We start from the raw sequence: 23,077 nt of genomic DNA, 5'->3' as shown, positions 1-23,077 counted from the left end.
AGGGCTCGAGGTTTGCCTGTCTCGCTGTTGCTGCTTCTGGGTGTGCTTAGCAGGGATTGTTTCAGGGCATCAGCGGGAGGAATTCGCTCCTTACTGTCTGGATCCTGCCGGCTAGAGAAAACAGACTTGGGAGGCAGCCAGTGTTTGCCTCCTGATCAGTGAGTCACCCTAGGCAGTAGGTGGGATGAGTGAATGTTCTGCTCAGCTCTGAAGAGCGCAATAGCCTCCCCTCTCAAGGAGTTACTAAGAACGGAGCCTACTTATCTAGGGAGCCGTGCTTACCAAGTGGAAATTGAATCTGGCCAAGAGAGAGGGAGGCAGAACAAAAGCAGAACGCACCTCCAAGCTTCGTGAACTGATTGAATAGCAGCTTTATGCAAGGCTGTGCGAGCACCCAGAGTGGCTGGGCCACATGTGTGTTTCAGCTGGAGGTTAGGAAAACGGCCTGCTCGGAACTCACGCACATAATGAAGCAAGAAGAAAGGACCCTGATTAGCTCAGTGAAGCCCATTGTGGGCTTCCATTCTGCTGCTGCTAAGGAGAAGAAAAGCTTCCTCTTCCCTCTCCCTTCAGGTCTCTCTTCTGCCCCTCTCCAAGTCTCCTTGGTTGACAAGTGGGGCAGAGCTTCCCAAAGAGAATCCCTTGAAGTAAAGAGCTGCCTTCCACTTCTCCCATCGGCAAGCAAGCTGTTGAGTTCTGCCTTTCTCTAGGCAAACGCAGACCAGAGTGGGGAAGATGGAATTATGGGCCTTGCCTCATTCTGCTAAAGGCATGGTCACAGTCGGTAAATACTGACTTAGTTTGATTGCTATGCAATGTTAATTTCATCAACTACCATAGCCTCAGCCAGATATGGTTCCAACTGGAAGTCCCATCATTGGACTTGGCTTTTGTTGGGAGTGTGCTGCTGCCCGTGTGCCCTGTTTATTCAGACAGGGAACATTTAGAGTGGTTCCCATACACAGCCTTGTAATTTATACCATCTATCTCTTTCTGGTTCTTGGGCCTCTGGCAAATTGCATGTCGTAGTGTTGGATTAGTTTAGAATTTAATCATGCATTATTTTCCCTTCAATTAAATTATTTATATATTTGATTAACATTGTCACTGTTAGGAAGTCACGTTTTCAGCGAAACCACAAATAAACTCACAGCCATTGAATTTCAGGCCAGTGTCACAGGGAATCAGTCTGCCTGTTCACTGTCAATTGTCTATTCATTGTGTGTTACTCTCAGTGACCTTGGGTTTTTAGAGAGAGAAATGAGTGCACTTTTGACCCAAACCCAGGAAAATGATGCATATACTGAGGTGTTTGTGGCTGAACCCCCTCCCTTTCATGTACACTTTTTTTTCTTTTCCTTTTTCTTTTTCACTAGCAACCTGGTTTTTATTCCTTTCTTGATTCTTTTCTTTAGCTTGAAAACCTACCTCTTTCTGCTTATGCTTTTTCATGTTTGAGAAATAAACTGTCAAATATTATTATAAGAAGGAAGACTTCAAAAATTATCTCATTTGGGGGCAAGCAAATGACGGGTTTATGGGTCAGATATAGACCACTGCCTGGTTTGCTGTGTGTGTGTGTGTGTGTGGCCCCTGAGCTGAGCATGTCAGCTAGGCTCATTTCGATGGCTTTAAACAGCTAAAAAGAAAACGTTAAGAAATATTTTTGACCTCTGCGAATTTCTGACATCTGTAAGTAACCAGCTCCCGTCCTCGCTGAGTCTATACCTGGTGACAGAGGTACTTTTAGCACAGAGCTTGGTATTTCTGCCTGGCTTTATACAGGAAAAGCCTGCTAGCCCCTTATATATGTAAATTTGTCACTACACGTTTACAGATGAGATCATTAAGGCCAGAATTGGCAAATGATCTGCCCAAGGCACACGGTGTGCTACTGAGGCCACCAGTGTCTTTCTGTCCATCTGAGTGCTCATGTGACTGACAGCAACAGAGACCCGGTACTCTCAAAGGGAAGTAACCATTTAAACCTTACAACCACATGGGGTTTGGTACGATTCCTTAGAATTTTAATTAATAATTAATTCCTACATCTTTAAAACCTCCAAAGTGTTAAACACATTTGAAAATCTTACATGGTCAGAGAGATGCCTCTTTATTTCTTTATGGTAACTGACTACACCTTCTGAGAAGAGTCTGTTCACTTTCCTCATAGATGGTTGGAATTTCTTTATACACACACACACAAAGTGTAATCTATTAAGTTTGAATTTAAGAACAGTTTCAGAAATATTATAAAACATATTGAGACTGGGGTAAGGAGACAATCCCAAGAAGCTAGTCTTGCAGAATTTGGAGTTTTAATTAGCCAGCACAAATCGTCCTTGCCCCTCCCATATGGAAATGACAGCATGCTCAGTTGGGCATGCCCCACCGACTAAGCAAGCACATAGTTGCCGTTCCCTACAACTGTACTCCCTGCTCAGAGACAAAGCTCTCCCTGCTATTGTATACAGATTCTTAACTTCCTGGCCACTTTCAGTACCTAGCATATCCAGCTTAGACCCATTCCAGAGCCATCCTCTCCCTGTCACCTGCAGGGAATGTCTGTGGGGAGCTAGGCAGCTGTTTTCCTTGCTCTTTCACGTCATACAAAAGTGCTAGGTCCCAGGTTGCCTCAGGAGATGGCTCATGGACAACTGTTCTGATGGGTCAGCAGGACAGAGGAAGGTGAGCATTCATTGTCCTTCACTCACTCTTGGCACCCCGCCGCTGCTCAGGTGGCTCCTTAAGTGGTTCCAGTTATTTTATCCTCTATGGGGGTAGGCATGCAAGGCCTGTGTTGTTTGAGTACAGCCCCGCAACCTTGCTGGAGACTTGAATAAGCCTGTTGCTTTTTTATTTATTTATTTTTGTGAGTCCTGGCCAGCTAGACCATGCCTGACGATCTCAGCAGTGTCCCCAGTAACCCATGGGAAGCTTGTACCTTCTCACCGTTCCAAACAGCAGCAGTGCCTGGAACCTGCCAGGGCTGCCTGTCGGTGGAGGTCACCACCATCCTCAAAGACATCAAGATATAACCTGCAGTGAGCGCTTCTGTGTCGTTTGTCTGACGTAGGCTTCCCCCTGTCTCCATGCTCAGTCTGACCTGCAAACTAGAGGGGCTTCATTCAGCCTTTAGGTTCTGTTTTCAATGCTGTTTCATTTGAACTGACCCCTGATCCCTGATGTGGTGTACTGATCTCAGACCCGTTATGTGTTTTTAGGAACCCATTCTTTCCCTTCATAGTGCTTATCACAGCTGTAATTATACAGTAATTTAAGTTATTACCTGTTTTCCTCCAGGAGACTGTAATTTCCTTAGGGCAGGAATTATGTCTGCCTCAGTCCCCATCTCCGGGCCTGCTGCAGAAGGCTTACTGCACACCACCCTGAAGGCATGCGAGGGCAAAGTCATTGCCATCTCTGTATCCCTTGGCTTCCCCCCCCCCCGGAAAGAGTGGACCATGCCTGGGTGTCTTTAAGATCTTTTTTTAATTCTTAAGAGTAATTGTAACAAAATACTATGCATCAAATACCAGGTGAAGCCGAGTTGCTTTAAGATAAACGAGTGTTCAGGGCAGCGCCTTTTGCTCGTACTGTTTTCTTTATGCATAGATCAGGTAAACTCAACAAACACTGTATAACTGCCAAGCACCAGGACACAGTCTGTGGATGAGTATATGAAATTTAGAACCTGTTCCAGTGACAATCTTTCCTTTTCCTCTCTCTGTATTTCATCTGCCTCCCTCCATTGCTTTTTTTCCTCCCATTCCCCCACCTTCTTTCCCTGAATTTTATGACAAGAGTCAATTTGCTAATTTCCAGTAACTGGAGAAAACTGAAACAATAGTAATTTCATGTTGCAGTCCTATGCACTAGTCTATTTTTCTCTCGGAAAGACTTTATTTCAGAAGTCCTTTGGGCCACACCCTGGGATCGTCCTCGGCAGTTTGCAGTCCAGTGTGATTGACTAGACTGTCCCTTGCAGGATGCACATCTTCGTGGGTTACGTGCACAGCTATAATGTCTAGGATACCGCTCCCTAGGTTGATGATAGGAAGTCCAGCAGGAAAACGGTTCCGCTGTCACACTGGTCTTCTGCACACTGTCCCACATGATAAGATTGTCCCGTGCTGCTCAGTGTTGGCAGTTCGTCATGCATTCCAACGCCTGCTCAAGGAAAGGAAGGCAGTGACTTCTCTGCCTTTATCCAGCTCTAACTTCTAGAAACAACACAGAAAACTATTTTTTCCATGCAAATTTTTTTATCCTCAGGCAATCAGCTACCTAGAAGAATAATCAAACAGGCCCCATTCTGGTAGCAGAAAATTACCATTAGGTCTCCAAGCTGGAGCAGTCAGAGGCACATATCAAATGTTGTGTCGCCACTCCAACAGAACTCATGAGAACTGTAATTACTAGATGAATTCCAAAAGATGCATATCTGTTTATTTGAAAATGTGTACTTGGTAGCCTTAAAATGAGGCAAATACAACATAGCTTGGCCAGAGAATAAAAACAGGATAAAAATCTCTCTGATAAGCCGGGCGATGGTGGCGCACGCCTTTAATCCCAGCACTCGGGAGGCAGAGGCAGGCGGATCTCTGTGAGTTCGAGACCAGCCTGGTCTACAGAGCTAGTTCCAGGACAGGCTCCAAAGCCACAGAGAAACCCTGTCTCGAAAAACCAAAAAAAAAAAGAAAAATCTCTCTGATAGTCTAGAACTGGACATTTGAGTCGTGTACTAAACCTACTAGAGAACGACTTAATTCATTTTGGTGTTGAAAAGGTCTCGCTGTGTGATCTAGTCTAGTTTTCAATTGGCAGTGTTCCCACTCAGGCTCCCAAGTCCTGGCATTGCCAGCATGTGCCACTGGCACTTCAGGTAAGTCCAGTGTGGTTGTATCTGGAGAGCTCCCTTACACCTCAGCAGATATTGTTGTAGGTTTTTCATGTCCCCTGTCAGAAGGCACTTCAGATGTCCTTCCATTATTTACTCTTTTTTTTTTTTTTTTGAGACAGGGTTTCTCTGTGTAACAGTCCTGGCTATCCTAGAACTTGCTTTGTAGACCAGGCTGGCCTTGAACTCGTGGAGATCCACCCGCCTCTGCTTCCCAAAGTGCTGGGATTAAAGGTGTGCATTACCACTACCTGGTTACATATCCTTCTAAAGATGTAGATTAGAGCTGGCCCTAAAGCCTTGATTGGGGTTCACCACAAAAGGAACTATATTAAAGGGTTAGAGCATTAGGAAGGGAACCACTAACATTGTGGTTCTTACAGAGGACCCGAATTCGTTGGTTCTCAGCCACCACAACAGACCTGGTTTTCTCTCTGATCTTCAGATACCAGGCACCCCACATAGTAGGCACACACATGAGCAAAGGAAACAGCCATGGACATAATAACCTGAAAAAAACTTACGCTATTAATATAATTCTACAGGTGGACGGAAAAAATGGCTGAGAAACGACAAGTCATCGGGCGACTGTCACAGATTGTCTTCCCTAGCGCCTGGTTCTCTGTGCTTATTTCTCAGGAAGAGATTGTCCCCGTCTCAGCCAATGCTCTTTTTTTCTTAGGCCTTGTTATGGAATCCCGGTGCATGTGTGTTCCTGGTCCTTACACATACATGCACATGAGTGAAAGAGCAGCTCACCCTGTTTTACACACACGCTGTGCACCTCAGGCTTAAACCTGTGCTTTTCGGATTTCAGTATCAAGTAATTTTTCTGGATGCCAAGCCTACAGTAGTGTCGCCCAAACTGGCTACTCAGTTAGCATCAGCAAGTCTATCTTAAAAATATATGTACTCTATGTTTTTTAAATTGTGATGTCGTGAAGCTGTTCATGTGTCTTCGAGGCTTAAAAGTTGAACACTGTTTCACTTTCTTTTGTTGCGTTGAGAATTGACTAATATGTTCTGATTTTCTTTCTTTTTTCCTCAACCTCAGCATATCAACAATGACCACATTCATGGCGAAAAGAAGGAGTTTGTGTGTCGTTGGCTTGATTGTTCAAGAGAGCAGAAACCCTTCAAAGCCCAGTACATGTTGGTTGTGCACATGAGAAGACATACGGGCGAGAAGCCTCACAAGTGCACAGTGAGTACACGCTTGGACATCCTCAGTGTCCCCTCACACAGGCGAGTGTGACGCTTCCCTCTGCAGGTCTTCTGTATTATCCTCGGGTTCTGCAAGCTGATGACCCCAGGTCCTGCAAGGGTAGTTTGGGCGGTAGTGAGGAGAGAGATGGCGCACTGTCTAGGTCAAGTGTCCCGAAGTTGAGCTTTAGACAGGACATCTCTGCATTGTGGCAAGTGGGCATAAGGTGGCTGGCTTCTTGTGCTCATGGCTTCTGTGTCTGCCTTACCCCCCCACCCCCCGCCAGTTCTGCACACTACAGAACAAAGCACAACGTTGATGTGTTTTTCAGTTTTTCAGTTTAATTCATTATCTGTGTATGTAGTAGAGCTGATTCTCTCCTTGTACTCTTTCGTATATGGGCTTCGGGTATCAAACTCTTGTAGTCAGGTGTACACAGCATGCACTTTGACCCATTTTAAAGGCCCTAAATTGAGCATTTTTTATCAAAAACAAAACTCAAGATATTAGGTTTGGGATGTAGCTCATGGGAGAACACTTCAGTCCTACTTATAAGGTCTGGATGCTAACATAATGTTCCAAGTAAAAGGCCCCACTTACAACATTTGCAGCCACTTGCAGTCACCACACAGGTGCACTGAAACTATTGTACCACATTATTATTAGTCTGTTGCATATGGTATATATAAAACATAAATAAATGAGCGCATTGTCTGTCTCTGTGGTGTTTCAAAATGTGTTTGTATATATTCTGAAATTTGGGAAAACTCAAGCCGCTTCTCATCCCAAGCCTTCGGGTAAGGCATATCCAGCTGCCCTTGGCTCTGAATTCTCCCTCTTTGCTCAGTCTCAGGAATAGAGTGTAAGCCTCTGGAGTGGGCCGCACTTTCTCTCAGGAGGTGCTCTGAGCAATGCACAGCCCTGGTACTTTACATCTTAAAGGCCCTTTACAAACATGATCAAATTCCATGGCTTTGTATAGACACAAAGCCATATTAATGAACTTTGTGCTGAATCTGAAATCAGTGGGAATTGGAGGAGATCAATGAACAGATAATGAAATTCATTGTCCACATTGAGCTGTCTATTAAAAAAAAAATAGGAAAGGAAAAAAAAGCCTTCAGGAGTTTTACAGGCACTGACAATGCTTTGTCTTCAAGGCCCCAAGCCACATCTGAATCCCAATAAATGCAGAGTTTAGTGGAGTTTTTGTTCCACGGTTTTGAAAAGCTGCTGACCCTTGAAAGGTCAAGTTTTTATCCACTTGGAGAGGGGGTTAAGCACTAGCTGCGGCTGCTATTGTGTAGAGTGGTCCAGATTTACCTGTTGTCCTCAGTTTGAAGGTTGCACAAAAGCCTACTCGAGACTAGAAAACCTGAAAACGCACTTGAGATCCCACACTGGAGAGAAGCCGTACGTCTGTGAGCACGAGGGCTGCAACAAGGCTTTCTCCAATGCCTCAGATCGGGCCAAGCACCAAAACAGAACGCATTCCAATGAGGTAAGCCTCCTCCAGGGCTCCAGGGCTCCAGGCAGAAACAATGAGCCTTCTTGTGGAATACACATGGTAAAGGAGGTGTGCTCTGTTTTATTTTCTCCGGGCTGTTCTCACTATGAGTGGGCTCTGACCCTGCAAGTGAACGTTTGGGGCCTCAGGCATGGACCCTGTGTGGAGAGTGACGCAGATGAAGAGGAAATTTTATAAAAACCCTTTGGGAACTTGGTTTCCTGTTGCTTGGAACTGCCACCTACTGGCCAGACAGTAGTAGCATTTAACTTGTAAATCAGCCTGCCTGCTCGGCCATGGAAGCCCAAATCCATGCAAAGTTGGGCTCTGACTAAAGAGACTCAGAGGCATCCCACTAGCAGGTGAGAGCTCACTGCTGAAAGCTCACACTCTGTCTTGGAGACAGAGGTATCGTCATGCGCATCGTTCTAAACTTATTTCCGGGAAGCAAACAGCGTAAATAAAGCGTATAGACTTTAGATTCCATTCTAGATTCCAGAGGCTTTTGGAAGATAGTCTTAGTGGCCCAGCTGATACGTAAGGCAGGTATTTAAGACACAGAGAGCGAAGCCTCATTGTAGTAGTTGGTTTATGTTGTATTGCTATTATTTTTAGGTAATTAGCCCCAGATTACTGATAAATGCTTACAATAAAAAATGGTTCCCGATTTGGCTTTGAGTATGAGTACGGGGCAGTTTCACATCTGCAGCCTTAGACTTGAGCTGGAAACCCAGGCTCTTGCAGTCGCCCATCCCAGACAAGTCCCGATACTCACTTGCATTGACTTATTCTCTTACTTGTGCCTTCATCTTTTTGCTGAGGATAGATTGATAGCTAGTTATGTATCGAGCACTTTTGCCATGCTAGGTATAGCAAAGAATTCAACAGGGTCGACCCAGGGAGTAATTCCCATACGTGAAAGCGATCACAGCACATCTCTGTCCCTGACTTTGCCCTTGTGTCTTCAGGGGCTATGTAGCAGTGACCTCTGGAAGGACTCCCCATTCAGGTCATGTGACTTACATTCTTCCTGAAGCTACACGTTTATGTCCATGCTCAAGTCTGACCTCTCGTGAGCAGAACCTTTGCTAGCGACCCTTCATTTTGGTGTCTCCTTGTCCGTGTTTTTATTCATCAAAATCTTAACTCTCCATTTTCAAGACCTAACTAAAGTGCTTCCTCATAATGACGGCTCCATTGAGCAGGTGTTTACTTTGGGTCATGCACAGTTACAAGCACCTTATGTACCCATGAGCTGGGAGTTAAACCCAGATTTTAACAACTGACCCCTCATCATCCCAACCAAAAGAGGAGTCTTCATTGCATCTTTTAGGTATCACACTTTATACTGTAAATAATCGCATGGTGTGATTTTTTTTCCCTGCCAGGAAAGAAGATTCTGTATAGAGCTTATAAAACATTAAATGAGAGATTATTGTATTTATCAAGATTACATATCTTTGTGTACAGGGAATCTTGCATATAGTAGGACTCATTTGATGTTTGGTGAGAAAAATCTAGCTGGGAAGTGGCTCAACCCTATAATCGCAGCACCTGGTAGGCTAAGGCAGGAGACTCATGAATTCACGGCTAATGTGGGCTGTAAAGAAGAACTTGTCTTTTTATTAACAATAAAGAAGTAAGTAAATAAATAAATAAATTCTGTAGTCAGGAGAAAATGCATTAACACCTCTCCAATGGTACCTGAGTGTGCAAGACAAAATGGTAACAATCATGTCAGAAGTTAAAAACCCAGGACATGAAAAGCAGACCACTCAGCAAGTCTGCCATTTGTCATGGCCGTCATTGCATTTCATTGCTATCACCTAATTTCAAGGTTCGACTACACAGTTGTGTTTAAGGATTTTATTTTAAAGCATAAACTTCCAGAATCCGTGTTCTTGTGGATTTCCGTAGATAACTAATGTCATGTTCATATGCAGGGGTACATGGTTACAGGTGTGCTGATGGGCGTCATTGCTCTTGAAAATGCTTGTTCTGACGAACTTCTCCATGGTCATTGCATATCAGCCTGTCCTCATTTCCAGGCTAGTCTTGATATTCACATGCATGTGTGTCTAGGAAGAGCGACTCTTCCAGTATCTCCTGTGCCCCCTCCATGTGCCTCTCTCCCCGTGCCCACATATCTGCCTCATGCACTCTGCTGATGGAACAGCCTGTCCCATCAGTGCCCTGAGCAAGCACAGGGTTGATGCACAAAAACCTAAAGGTAATGGCACTGACTGTCAGAGCCATTCTTCTGGCCCTAATGCATGGAATCCTGTACTTTCGTTTCATCATGTATATGCGGCAATCGCAGAGCTCCTGAGTAGACATAATTTATAGTTAATGGAATCAGTTCTGCCCACCTGAATCTTACATTCGCAGGTAAAGTCTCTCAGGATAATGTTCGAAATCTTCACTTCTCTACATTACAAAATCTCAGCACTCATTCTGGCCTTGGGCTTTTAGTGGAAAAGGGTCATCTTTTAGACATGCATTCTACAAGACAGGGTCTTTATCAAGGATTAGAGATACATTATTTTAATCATGCTTTTATCATGATTTCTTATATACTAGCTTCCATTCTGGTACACAGAGAGGGAGGTACATAGGGCCTTCATGGCATTCAGCAGGAGATCATGCCCAGGACCCCTACATACATCCGAATCAGAGAATGTACAGGCCGCTTTACTAAAATGCTGCAATATTCATAAATAAGCTCTCATTTTAGATTACTTCTAATGCCCAATACGGTGTAAATGCCGCATAAATAGTTGCTCTGTTGTTTAGGGAATAGCAACAGGAACAAAAGTATCTGTTCATGAGCATTACAAGTGTAAGATTTTCACACTACAGGAGTGAATTTAAGTGTTCCCTCTGAAACCGGTTGAGTTCGTATACATAGAGCCCTTGGGCAGGCAGAGCTGACTTCAGTCATAGCAACACCCCATAATTGTATCATTTTGGAAGTCTGGCATTGGTACAGAACAAAGGAAGAGTTCTGTGATCTATATGAATATTTAGTTATAAACATCCCGGGTTTGTAACTATATCAGGAGGCATGATCACCAACTAACATGAAATAGTTACATCATGTGCAGATGTGGAAAGTCAGAAGAGCAGACTGGAAGTCCTGGTTTTCTGTAAACCGTTCCCCAGCCCTGAGAAATGTGTGGAAAGGGTGTGCGAATGGTCTATAATGAAGCTGCATCTTTAGAGACCAGATTCTAAAATTTTGGGCATTTTCAGCTCTGAACACCAAAGAGTTGTGATGCTACCCAAAGGAGCACATATTAGTGAAACAACATGAGGACAGCTCTGGGCATTTGATTTTATGTCTTATTATTATAATACCTGTGTACAAATAGCACATTTGCCAAGCAAAAAAAAATACTAGATCTCAGAACCAAGATAAGATTAAAAAAAATTCTTCATACAAACTGTCTCCTGCAAGATATATAAAATTGTCCTGATACCATCTTCTTGTAAGCCTCCTGCTATTATCCTCATCAATAGATGGAGAGCCGTGATACTTCCTCCCTGAGCATAAACGCTTCCAACAATGTAAAGGCAATTTATACACTTTTACCGCTTTCGTGGCTCCCTGAAAGAATACCCTATTAAGCTAGATTCTATGGACACCGAGCACCGTCCAAATAGCCTTTCTAAGTCGTTAGACCTGAAAGGTGTCTGAATGCTCTAGAAGTGGTTTTGAAAGAATTAGAATTGTAATGAACAACTACTAAGTCGTAATCACTTTTTATAACCATCCGTTGACAATTCATTTTTTGTGGCATTTGATAGAAACCCTATGTATGCAAAATCCCCGGCTGCACCAAGCGTTACACAGACCCCAGCTCTCTCCGGAAACATGTGAAGACTGTACATGGTCCCGAGGCTCATGTCACCAAGAAGCAACGTGGAGACATGCACCCTCGGCCTCCGCCGCCGAGAGATTCTGGCAGCCACTCACAGTCCCGGTCCCCCGGCCGGCCGACTCAGGGAGCCTTTGGTGAGCAGAAGGAGTTGAGCAACACTACCTCAAAGCGGGAAGAATGCCTCCAGGTGAAGACGGTCAAGGCTGAGAAGCCCATGGTATGTCATTCACTCTCCTGTTCTCCCAGAGCTGATCAGGCTCATTGAGAAAAATCCAACTGAGCATGTCAGGGGACAACACAGCCCCTCTTTATTGTATCTTGCCCCTGTGATTTGAGGGTCAGGAGCCCAGTGATTGAGATTGCTCTCTTGAAGCTAATTTGCTTAGACAATAACTTTGCTCACAAGGAGTTTCTAAGATTCCTACCTGACTTTCAAAACTCCTTTGGAGCTGTCCCACTTGTGGCAGACAGACATGGCTGGCAGTCTCCTCCAAGTGGCTACTCTATAGAAAATCATTCCTTAATAAGCCTTTCTACAAATATGTTTTCTGTCTTCCTTGCCCTAGTGACCCCAGAGTGAATAAGCTGAAGGACGTGTTCTTTGGAGGCTTGCTTACAGTTCAGGAGTACACAGATTGAAAGACAAGTACAATTCAGATGATGGGGCATAGACACATAAAAGCCTTCTAGAGAAGGAGAATTGCCAGTGGGCTCTGAGGGCAGAGGCCATGAGGACAGAGTTCAGTGCTCAGACCAGGGGGAACAAGTGAATCCTGGAAAGGGGAGGGAGAGGAGAGCTGCCAGTTGTGGAACTTGCTAGAGCAAAGGGTTACGAGGCCAAGGGCAAATTTAGTGGGTGACTGATGTGGGATTTCCCTCTGTATGATGTGAATTCCATTGGCTAATAAAGAAACTGTGCAGGGAATAGAGGTGGGGGGAAGTAAACTGAATGCTGCGAGAAAGAAGGAGGAGTTAGGGAGAAGCCATGTAGCCCTGCCTGAGATAGAGGCTGGGAACTTTACCCGGTAAGCCACAGCCACATGGCAATACACAGATCCCTAGAAATGGGTTTAATTAAAATAAAAGTGTTAGCCAATAAGAAGCTAGAGCTAATGGGCCAAGCAGTGTTTTAAATAATATAGTTTCTGTGTGGTTATTTCGGGTCTGAGCTGCCCCTCCTGTGTCACCTGTGGCAGCAGCTCTAGTATTAGGCATTACAGTGCAGGTTGGTAACAGTGGAGATGGTTTCTATGTCACCCCAAACCACAATACCTCCCACTGCTAAGTATTATTTATAGCAGTTTATCTCAAAATGACTTGACGTGAACATTTATAAACAAATTATAAGACTCATACTCAAAGAGATAAAGACTGCACCGCATATTTACAGGTGACAAAATTGAAGTTCCTCAAGGTAAACTATGGGGTCGCATTTCCATGATAGATGCTGTGTGTACATACACGCATTTAAAAATACCAGGTGCCTTCGTAGACATTTATTAATGAACATTATGTTACATTTCTAATATTATTTCTTTTGAAACATGTCTTTAATTTGGTTATCATGCTATAAATTAAATTCTTTCTTCTTTTTTCTTATTAATGCAACACCTCTTCTGTCTATTGCTCCCAAATGTCTTGTTCTCACTTCCTAAGGACAGTGGGTAATAAGGTGAGGGAATTTTGGCTTCTCTATTCTTTTTTGTTTTGTTTTGTTTTGTTTTTATTTTAACATGCAAGTTTTCTTCCCATTTCATTTTTCGTTCGTTCTTACAGCTTTGTGCTATCTTTAGTGAACATTACTCAGCTCTGTGCCTTTGAACATAGCATGTGAAAATTGGAAGTCAGATGATGAAACTCATTGTTACTTTTTCCTATTATTTATTATTTTTCATAATAAATCACACTGGGCCAACTAAGCAGTTGTTCCCAATGTCTGCTTAATTGCTGTCCTGAATAGCATAAATTCAAGTTTGAGACCAGACTTATACTGTTTAATTTGAAGAAGACTTAGATAAATTTGTTAGCAACTTCACCTCCATTCAGTTGTCAGAGTACATATAAGTAGTTGCCCTGGCCTTTTACATGCTCTCTGGAAGTGTGTGAGCATACTCCTATCCACAGAGACATGTACTTACATACTCTGTCTGTACTGTCAAAGAATAAGTTACCCAAAGCTGAAAAAACTCTCAGTACCATAAGAAGAGTTGGTGCCTCAAGACTTTTCTGAGGCAAAAAACTTGAGCAAAAATTTACATACTTGTGATCAGATTTACAAATCTTCTTAGCTCTACTGGTTGCCCAGGGTGAAGTTACTGTATCATGTGGCATTGCTAAGAAAGTATGTATTTGCTCAGATTTATATGCTGTGAAAAGCAATAAATAAAGCTAAAGGGATCCCCAGAGAGAGAGAGAGTTACCTGAATGATTGCCTTCTTCACAGCGTTGTACAACGCACCTGAGAATACCTGAGTGAGTCTTTGACTTCCTGTTAGTGGCTCCAGTTTTTATCGGAACCATGAGAGGGTGCTGCAGGAGCACAGATGAGCCATTTTGGGGAGTCTAAACTTTGTGATTTTCACTGGCCACTGAACTTCTCTGAACATTACTTTTCTTGTTCTCACAAAGATGGGACGCAGCCTTTGTGTGTTATAGCTCTATTCTTATGGTGCTTCCCAGACCCTGAGATGCTCAGGCTTTTCACCTGCTATCCCAGAAGCCCTGGCATGGACTTTCTTTGTATGAGACCAGTCAGTCAGATTAAGTTTCGAATAGTTACATAATTTCCTTTCAGTGTCCACTTGGTTAGGATTTGGAGAACACACTAAGAGAGGAATCAGTAAAATCATTATATAAACTCAGGACCACTATCCATTGCAGCCTTTCTTCCCTTCTGAGCATGACAGAAGCACAGTGATTGATGATTTACTTATTACAGCTGCCTTGACCAAGCCCTGCCTGAAGGTCTATAATATCAGGAGAATATGGCAGGGAGGAAAAAGATAGAATAATTTGAAAACCCACTCTGAAGAGCCTAGATGGACCCTTGTTGGAAGGAGATAATGTGCCCTATGGAGCATCCTCTGTATGTGTGATGAAACCCCGTTGAAACAATAAATACTAAAGCCTCTGACCTCATCTTTAACGTTATCAGGTCTTTATGCTTAGGTGCTCTCTGAGATTTACATTAATTTCCAGTAACAGCCCTTAATAATTGGCTCCATTATCTACTAAAGAAACTGCTGTGGTGGGTGGTGATGAAATTTGCCCAAATATACTGTCCCGGAGATAGAGTTGAAAATGAGGAAATATGTCTGCACAGTTGACATTTGGAACAGGATCCCATGGCTGATAACCATGATCACATCACATCTAGCATCTTCTACCATCCATCACCTCCCTTGTGCATCAGCCTGGTGGGCCATTATCATCTTGGCCCAAAGGCTACTTCATCCACCAGCACATAATTTTTTCTTCTCATTTAACCCACTGATAACATGGAGGTCTTGACTTGCATGAGCTGTCATTTTGGCTTCCTTTCCTCTACCCTTCCTGATATCATGTTGTTCCTTCTTCCTTGACCCCATAGACATCTCAGCCAAGCCCTGGTGGTCAGTCTTCATGCAGCAGCCAACAGTCCCCCATCAGCAACTATTCCAACAGTGGGCTCGAGCTTCCTCTGACGGATGGAGGTAGTGTAGCCGACCTCAGTGCCATTGATGAAACCCCAATCATGGACTCGACCATTTCCACGGCAACCACAGCCCTTGCTTTGCAAGCCAGGAGAAACCCGGCAGGGACCAAATGGATGGAGCACATCAAACTTGAAAGGCTAAAACAAGTGAATGGAATGTTTCCAAGACTGAACCCTATTCTACCTTCCAAAGCCCCTGCGGTGTCTCCTCTTATAGGAAATGGTAAGTTCCACCTTAGGCCACGTGTCTGTCCGCATGACATGGTTCTTTTCCTTTATGTGTGGCCAGCACATGCCAAGAGGACCTGGAACCCTTAGTTTTATATGTGTTACTTTCTTCACAGATCCTAAACTTACGCTAGATCCTATCTGTATTAATGTTGAACCATTTACATTGCTTTGCTGGGTGGTTCATATTTTGGAAATAATAACAGAATAATACTGGAATTAAAAATGTAAAAGTTTTTTTTGTTTTTTTTGGGGGGGGGGGTTGTTGCTGTTGTTTTTGTTTTTTGGGTTTTTTTGTTTTGTTTTGTTTTTCAAGACAGGGTTTCCCTGTGTGGCTTTGGAGCCTGGCCTGGAACTTGCTCTGTAGACCAGGCTGGCCTCGAACTCACATAGATCCTGCCCTGGAACTTGCTCTGTAGACCAGCCTGCCTCTGCCTCCCGAGTGGTGGGATTAAAGGCATGTACCTCAACCACCCCGCTGGACTCAGATTTTGATGGAGAAATTGTAACTATCCGAATTCCAGCGGGACAAGAAAAAAAAAACTCAGCAATAAGTGTATTTGTGGTTAGTGCCCAACTCTAGTTTCCAAAACATAAAGCCAAGAGAATTTGATCTGTTTGCCCAGTTCAAGGAAATACAAGCTAGTCGAATGCTTGGGGGAAATGTCGCACCTGATTTAAGACATTCTTAACTGTACGTCTCTTTTCCTCTCCTCCCTTTGTACCTCCCTCCAGGCACACAGTCCAATAACAACTATAGTTCGGGTGGGCCTGGGACCCTTCTCCCGAGCAGAAGTGACCTGTCTGGTGTAGACTTCACGGTGCTGAACACACTCAACAGGAGAGACAGCAACACCAGCACCATCAGCTCTGCCTACCTGAGCAGCCGCAGATCCTCGGGCATCTCCCCCTGCTTTTCCAGCCGCAGGTCCAGTGAGGCATCACAGGCTGAAGGGCGACCCCAGAACGTGAGTGTGGCTGACTCTTACGACCCTATCTCCACAGATGCCTCACGGAGGTCCAGCGAGGCCAGCCAGGGTGATGGACTGCCCAGTCTGCTCAGCCTCACGCCTGTGCAGCAGTACCGCCTCAAGGCCAAATACGCTGCAGCCACTGGCGGTCCACCACCTACGCCCCTGCCCCACATGGAAAGGCTGAGCCTGAAGACCAGGATGGCCTTGCTTGGGGAAGGCAGGGACTCAGGGGTGACCCTGCCTCCAGTCCATCCTCCTCGGAGGTGCAGTGATGGAGGGGGCCAAGCATACAGCCGGCGTCACCTGCTGCCTCACGATGCGCTAGCAAACAGTGTAAGGAGAGCCAGCGACCCTGTCAGGACAGTCTCCGAGAACATGTCACTTCCCAGGGTTCAACGCTTCAGCAGCCTCAACAGCTTCAGTCCTCCAAGTTTGCCTCCGTCGGTGGAAAAGCGTGGCTTAGTGCTGCAAAATTATACCCGGCCAGAGAGCAGCCAGCAGCCCCGGTACTTCCAAGCATCTCCTTGTCCTCCCAGTATCACAGAGAATGTTGCCCTGGAGGCCCTGACCATGGATGCTGATGCCAACTTGAATGATGAAGATTTCCTGCCAGATGACGTGGTACAGTATTTAAATTCCCAGAACCAAACAGGGTATGGGCAACAGTTACAGAGTGCCATCTCTGAAGATAGCAAAGTAGCCCATGGGCCAGAGGACTTGGACCTACCAGGGCTGCCAGACAGCCATGTTGGCCAGCAGTACCCAGCTCTGGAGCAGCCCTGCTCTGAGGGCAGCAAAACCGATTTGCCCATCCAGTGGAACGAGGTCAGTTCTGGAAGCTCTGACCTGTCGTCCTCTAAGCTGAAGTGTGGTCAGCGTCCTACCGTACAGCAGGCTCGAGCCTTCGGGTTATACAACAATACGGTGGTCCACCCGCAGAATCCATGGAAGACTGGGTCTGGCCCAGCAGGGGGATATCAGACCCTCGGGGAGAACGGCAGTACCTACAATGGCCCAGAGCACTTTGTGATCCACGGCGGGGATGGACCTGGCGCCAATGCAAATGCTTTCCACGAACAGCCCTTTAAGACCCAGCAGTATGGGAGCCAGCTCAGCAGGCAGCCACTGGCTTCTAGTGTGCTAGACGGTGCCTGCGGTGCGGGGATCCAAGGGTCCAAGCTGAAAGGCAACGCCTTGCAAGAGAACGGGGGTCTGCTAGATTTTGGTCTGTCCGCAGCACCAAATGAATTAGCTGGCAATACAGTGAATGGCGTACAAACCCAAGATCAGATGGGACAGGGATACATCGCCCACCAGCTACTCAGCAGCAGCATGCAGCACCAGGGGACCAGCCGCCCTGGTCAGCAGATCCTAGGGCAGGTCGCTCCTACCTCACATATCAACATCTATCAAGGGACAGAGAGCTGCCTGCCAGGGACTCAGGACAACAGCAACCAGCCATCGAGCATGGCAGTGGTCAGGGGCTACCAGCCCTGTGCCAGCTATGGGGGCAGCAGGCGCCCGGCAATGCCGAGGGGCAGCGTCACCCTGCAACAAGGACAGCTCAGCGATGTGAGTCAGACAAGCAGGGTGAGCAGCATCAAGATGGAGGCACAAGGGCAGGCCCAGCAGCTCTGCTCGAATGTGCAGAATTACTCTGGTCAGTTCTATGACCAAACCGTGGGCTTCAGTCAGCAAGACCGGAAAGCTGCTTCCTTTTCCCTCTCAGATGCCAACTGCCTGCTCCAGGGGACTGGCACTGAAAACTCGGAGTTACTTTCCCCAGGTGCTAACCAAGTGACAAGCACAGTCGACAGCTTTGACAGTCATGACCTAGAAGGTGTGCAGATCGATTTTGATGCCATCATTGACGATGGGGACCATACCAGCCTAATGTCAGGGGCCTTGAGCCCAAGTATCATTCAGAACCTTTCCCACAGCTCCTCCCGTCTCACCACACCACGGGCATCCCTCCCATTCCCGTCCCTGTCCATGGGTACCACCAACATGGCTATCGGGGATATGAGTTCTTTGCTGACCTCCCTAGCAGAAGAAAGCAAGTTCCTTGCAGTTATGCAGTAGGCAAGGAGGACCGCAAGTAGAGGTAAAATGGTAGAACTTGAACGACTTCATTGACTCTGTTTGGACATTTTTTTTTCTAAGTTCTATATGTATTTTAGCAATCTCATCTCACCTGATTGGGATGTGTCTCAAGTATATTCCTTTTATGGAAAAGGACTCTGAAAAAAACCCTAAGGTATTCTAGGGGAGAAACTGTCTTCCATTTCAGTTTTGAATCAGTATTGTGACATTCAAATCACCCTCTCTTCTTTTTAAACCTGTAAGCCTGCCCTCTTTCGAGTGAACCCATGTAAATGTGTGATGTGCATGTTCTTCTAGAAGAGAAGTCTTCAAATTCAAAGATCTGGCCTGCTTCTCTGCTACCCCAGGAACTAGAAGTGATGTGCCTGTGACCAGGGGGTTGCAGGTTCACTCTTTTAAAGTTTTCCTTTACAATACTCAGTGGCTTGCTTGTGTGTGTGTGTGTGTGTGTGTGTGTGTGTGTGTGTGTGTGTGTGTTTGTGTGTTCGTACGTGTGCACGCACACATGCATATATGTGTGTGTTTAGCTCCCACACTGAGTACAAGAATTGAATGAGTGGTGGGTTTGAAGATTGTGGGTGCTCTATAGTTAGTATGAACAGCAGGTTTTTATGTGTTCCCCACCTTGATTCAATTCAGGGCATACTTTTAACAGCTGCACAAAAATGGAAATTTTGGGGATCCTACAAATGAAATAGTTTGCATTTCATTCAAAGAGTTTTCGAGGGTTCAATTCTTCTGTAAGTGTGCATCCCGTGCATATGTCTATGTGGTCAGTTCTCAGTCACCTCCTTTGCGTCCCCTTGACCTTTATAATATCCAGCATTATTTAGCACTGCCGGGAGAGAGTGGACAGGCGTGGATGTGCAGACAGCCACTCTTTTAGCTCTTAGTAAGAAGTTAGGCCAATTATAGATTGAAACAATTGGGTAGAATTAGCTTGAGAACTGTTTTGTGGACTTGCTATAATTGACTATTGGTCCCACCGTTGTCTTCATTATCATAGATAACTGAGAATTGATTATACGTAGCTCTAAGTAGGTATGTAAGCACCCCACGACTGGATGTATCATTACCATTTATTAATTTCACTATCACAAGGGAGTATATCTATTCTAAGTGCCCTATTTTAAAAGATGTGTAAAACTTAGTTGTAAAAGGCAAAAGTCATATCCATTGACATTGGGAATAAATTGCTTTAGCCATTTTTAGCATTGGAGAGCATGAAAGATGATATTTAGTAGTCATGTGGATTCCAAACACCATTAGTCCTTACCGTGGATGAAGATTTTAAACATTTACCCAGTGCAGCCACTCCTCACTTGCAGCTGACACATAAAGTCATACTGTGTGTGCACACAGAGCACACGGATTATCCAGCATATTGCTTTAAAACTATGTAGATAATCATCTACATACAAAAGAAATGTCAACCCATCAGCCCCAACACTGAATTTTCCTCAAGTGATTCTTGACACAGTTGTGTGGCTTTCCTCTTAAATCCTACATTAAAGTTAGGAGTAGAAAGATGAAAGCCAAGGAAGTGTTAGGGACTAGGAAGAATGTTCCCACCAGCCAATTTTACCCATGCCTGTCTTCTCACTGGAGCGCAGATTCCAACAGGGAGGAAGCTTTTTCGGTTAGGACTCAGTGCTAAGCTGCTCAGTTTGCTTTCTGTTGGATGTCCCCAGGTCCAGTAAAACAATCTATACACTCTTCAGGCCTCTCCCAGGAGACTTCTTGTAAATCAAAGGAGACCATAGGCCAGAGGGAACTGCTGGTCTGGGTTCTGGGGTGCAAAGCAAGGCCTCTCTGTTTCTCTAGCAGGTCGTTTTCTCCTCCCAGAACTACTAAGGGAGTCCTTGAATTTCTGTGTCTGGTCAAAACTTTCTGGTCTGGGTCTTACCTGGCTTGCCTTATCGATAAATTTGGCCTAGTCCCTTTATTACTTTTAGTTTCAGAAAAGGAGGCTCGGGATTCTCCTCCTTGCTCAGCAAGGAGAGGGAGCCTGCCTGATTCCTGTCACACCCTTGCCTCCTCTAGAGGAGCCTAGGTGGAATCCTTGCAAGTGACCTTGAAGTCTCAAGCGTCCTGGTTTCCACATTGACTGCCCTTCCTAGAGGGATAGGCAGCACATAGGACCAGCACCGCTGCTACCTCCCCTTCTGGTTCTCCTCTTTTATTTCTTCTTTCTTTAATTATTCGTTTTCGCCCTTATTTTCTAAGCTGTTGCCTTTAGATTTGTAGAACCAGTGTTTCTACTCTATCAGACTTTTCTCAATATGAAAATTTTAGAAGGATACAGGTTCAAAATAGGGGGTGGTGGTGGTAGAACGTATTCTGTCCCAAGATAATCTGTCATGATAGTCCAGTCCAAGAAAGGTCATTTGGTCACTCAAACTATCCTGTGGGCCATGAGATCTCTGCAGGCATGGCATTTCCTGTCCAAATCCTGCTCACAGTCTGCAACCTCTTTCTGCTCTTTGGCTGTTGCATGGAGAAGAGACAACGTTGATGATGCTAGTGTCTTCTTTGCTTTTTAGTGAAAGTACAGGCTCATACATGGTACTCTCGTTTAGTGTCTGTGTTAAAAGGTTTTTGTTTTTCATGCCTTTTTCTAAAGAATTAAATAACTCACTTCCCTGCTTCTCACATGTTGGCTTGTCCTGAGCCATGGGTTTTGATTCTTACGATGTATGTGCCTTATTTTATGTTTCTCTTGTCAATGAGAAGGACCAGTTGTTGTCGTCCAGTCAGCACTACAAGGCTGCATGTCCAGACAGTGTTAACAAGAAGCGAGCCCAGGATTGTAGCGGTCTGAACTGTCGTGTGACTGATTTCCTGTGTTGTTTGAAGCCGATAGGAGGATGTTCTCCTCTGACAAGTTACCCTTGTATATCCTGCAAATGTGTAAGATAAACTATGTTTCTTTTCTCCACCTTTTTTTAGATTTTTAAAGAAGAAAATGTGTAATCCTTTTTAAAGAACAACACATGTAAATATATTCAAGTACCGTAGGTGTAGAGTTGGTATGTGACGGCCTTGGGCCTTCCTCGGAAAAGCCTGTGGCTGCTCAGTGCTCATAGGCCACGGGAATGGCAACCCAGACACATGAACTCTGCCTTGGCTTTCAGAACCACTTAGTCCTTTTGTAACAAAGAAAAAAAATAAACAAAAATAAATAAATAAAAATGTTTCTTACAGTGTCAATAAAAAACTTTGTACTGAAATATTTTACTGAATTCTTTTTGTTTTCTTCCATTTAATCCCTATGAGAATAAAAAGAATACTTTTTCTGGAGAACTTCCCTGCCTATAGTTGAATCCATATTAGACATACAAATTATATTAGAGTTCTCTAGAGTAAAAGATCTTGTAGAATGTATATGACGTACGTGTGTGTGTGAGAGAGAGAGATTTATTAGAATGGCTTACAGGCTGTGGGCTAATAATCCAACAATGGCTCCTATGCACAGAAGGCTAAAGAACCCAGTAGTTGTTCAGTCCATGAGGCTAGATGCCTCAGCTGGTCGTTAGTATATTCCAGAATCCCAAAGAAGTAGGCTCTAATGCCAGTGAAGAAATAAACTTGCTTGCAAGAGCTACCCGAGAGACAGCTTCCTTCTTCCATGCCCTTTATAGAGGCTGCAGCAGAAGGTGTCCAGATAAAGGTGAATCTGACCACCTCAAAAGAACTGGGGGCAGGGGGGGGGGATCCTGATTGGAAATATGTCTTTCCACTTCAAATAATTTAACTTAAAAATTCCTCACAGGCATGTCCAGTCATTTGGGTTTTAGTTAATTCCAGATGTAGTCAGGTTGACAAGAATAGGAATCACACAAGTTGAATTTACTGCATTCACTCACTAGATGAAGATGAAAATGCCGGCTCGTTCACTGGCAGTGTGAGATGTGTACATACACAGGGCTGTACAGAACATGCTAATGGTCCTTGTGTTTTTTATTTTCACTGCTTTGTCCAACTCGGGAAGGACGATGGGGTTTCACACCTAACAACTTGTCTCCCTTTTATGTGATGTCCTTTTACCTAGAGATATACTAACACAAGTGGAAAAGTCTGCCATGATAGAGATTTACTTTATCCTGCACACATTTTTTCTTTAATTTCCATTTTAGTCTATGTGTATGAGTCTTCTGCCTCATACACATATGTTCACCGTGTGCATGTCTGGAACCCACAGAGGCCAGAAGAGGGCATCAGATCCCCTGGAACTTGAGTTGCATTCAGTCATGAGCCACCATGTAGGTGTTAAGAATCAAACCCCAGTTCTCTGGCAGAAACGCCTGTGCTGGTAACCACTGAGCAATCTCTCCAGCCCCTGAAGGCATACTTTTGTGTGCCTTTTAATGACTAGCTTCAGTCAGAGAAACCTATTTGTCTCATTTGCTGTTTTAGCCAGTTATCCATAGAGCTCTACACATTACCACCAGAGATCTTCATTCTGTGTTGTCAGTAGCAGCACATTGGAGTGATACTTCTTTTGTATTTTAATAAATAAAGTTTGCCTGAAGGTCAGAAAGTAAGAAAGCTCCACTGGTCAGCCTTATAGACCAGGCAGTGGTCAC

General features: G+C 44.6%; 1 protein-coding gene across 1 annotated transcript in view; it reads left to right on the top strand.

The window, feature by feature from the left end:
- The window catches only part of Gli3 (GLI family zinc finger 3), a 257,726-nt gene extending 236,011 nt beyond the window's left edge, over positions 1–21,715 (top strand). Inside the window, exons 11-15 of the mRNA XM_075970160.1 lie at positions 5,955–6,104; positions 7,441–7,605; positions 11,419–11,709; positions 15,082–15,409; positions 16,150–21,715. Of these exons, the coding sequence (XP_075826275.1) occupies positions 5,955–6,104; positions 7,441–7,605; positions 11,419–11,709; positions 15,082–15,409; positions 16,150–18,470 (3,255 nt within the window). The 3' untranslated portion in view covers positions 18,471–21,715. The remainder of the gene's footprint in view (positions 1–5,954; positions 6,105–7,440; positions 7,606–11,418; positions 11,710–15,081; positions 15,410–16,149) is intronic.
- Positions 21,716–23,077: the final 1,362 nt, after the last annotated feature.

The sequence above is a fragment of the Microtus pennsylvanicus genome, chromosome 4, assembly GCF_037038515.1.
Source record: "Microtus pennsylvanicus isolate mMicPen1 chromosome 4, mMicPen1.hap1, whole genome shotgun sequence".
NCBI classification, from domain to species: domain Eukaryota; kingdom Metazoa; phylum Chordata; class Mammalia; order Rodentia; family Cricetidae; genus Microtus; species Microtus pennsylvanicus.
Note: the sequence above shows the minus strand (reverse complement) of the source record. Positions and strands in the feature narration are given on the sequence as shown.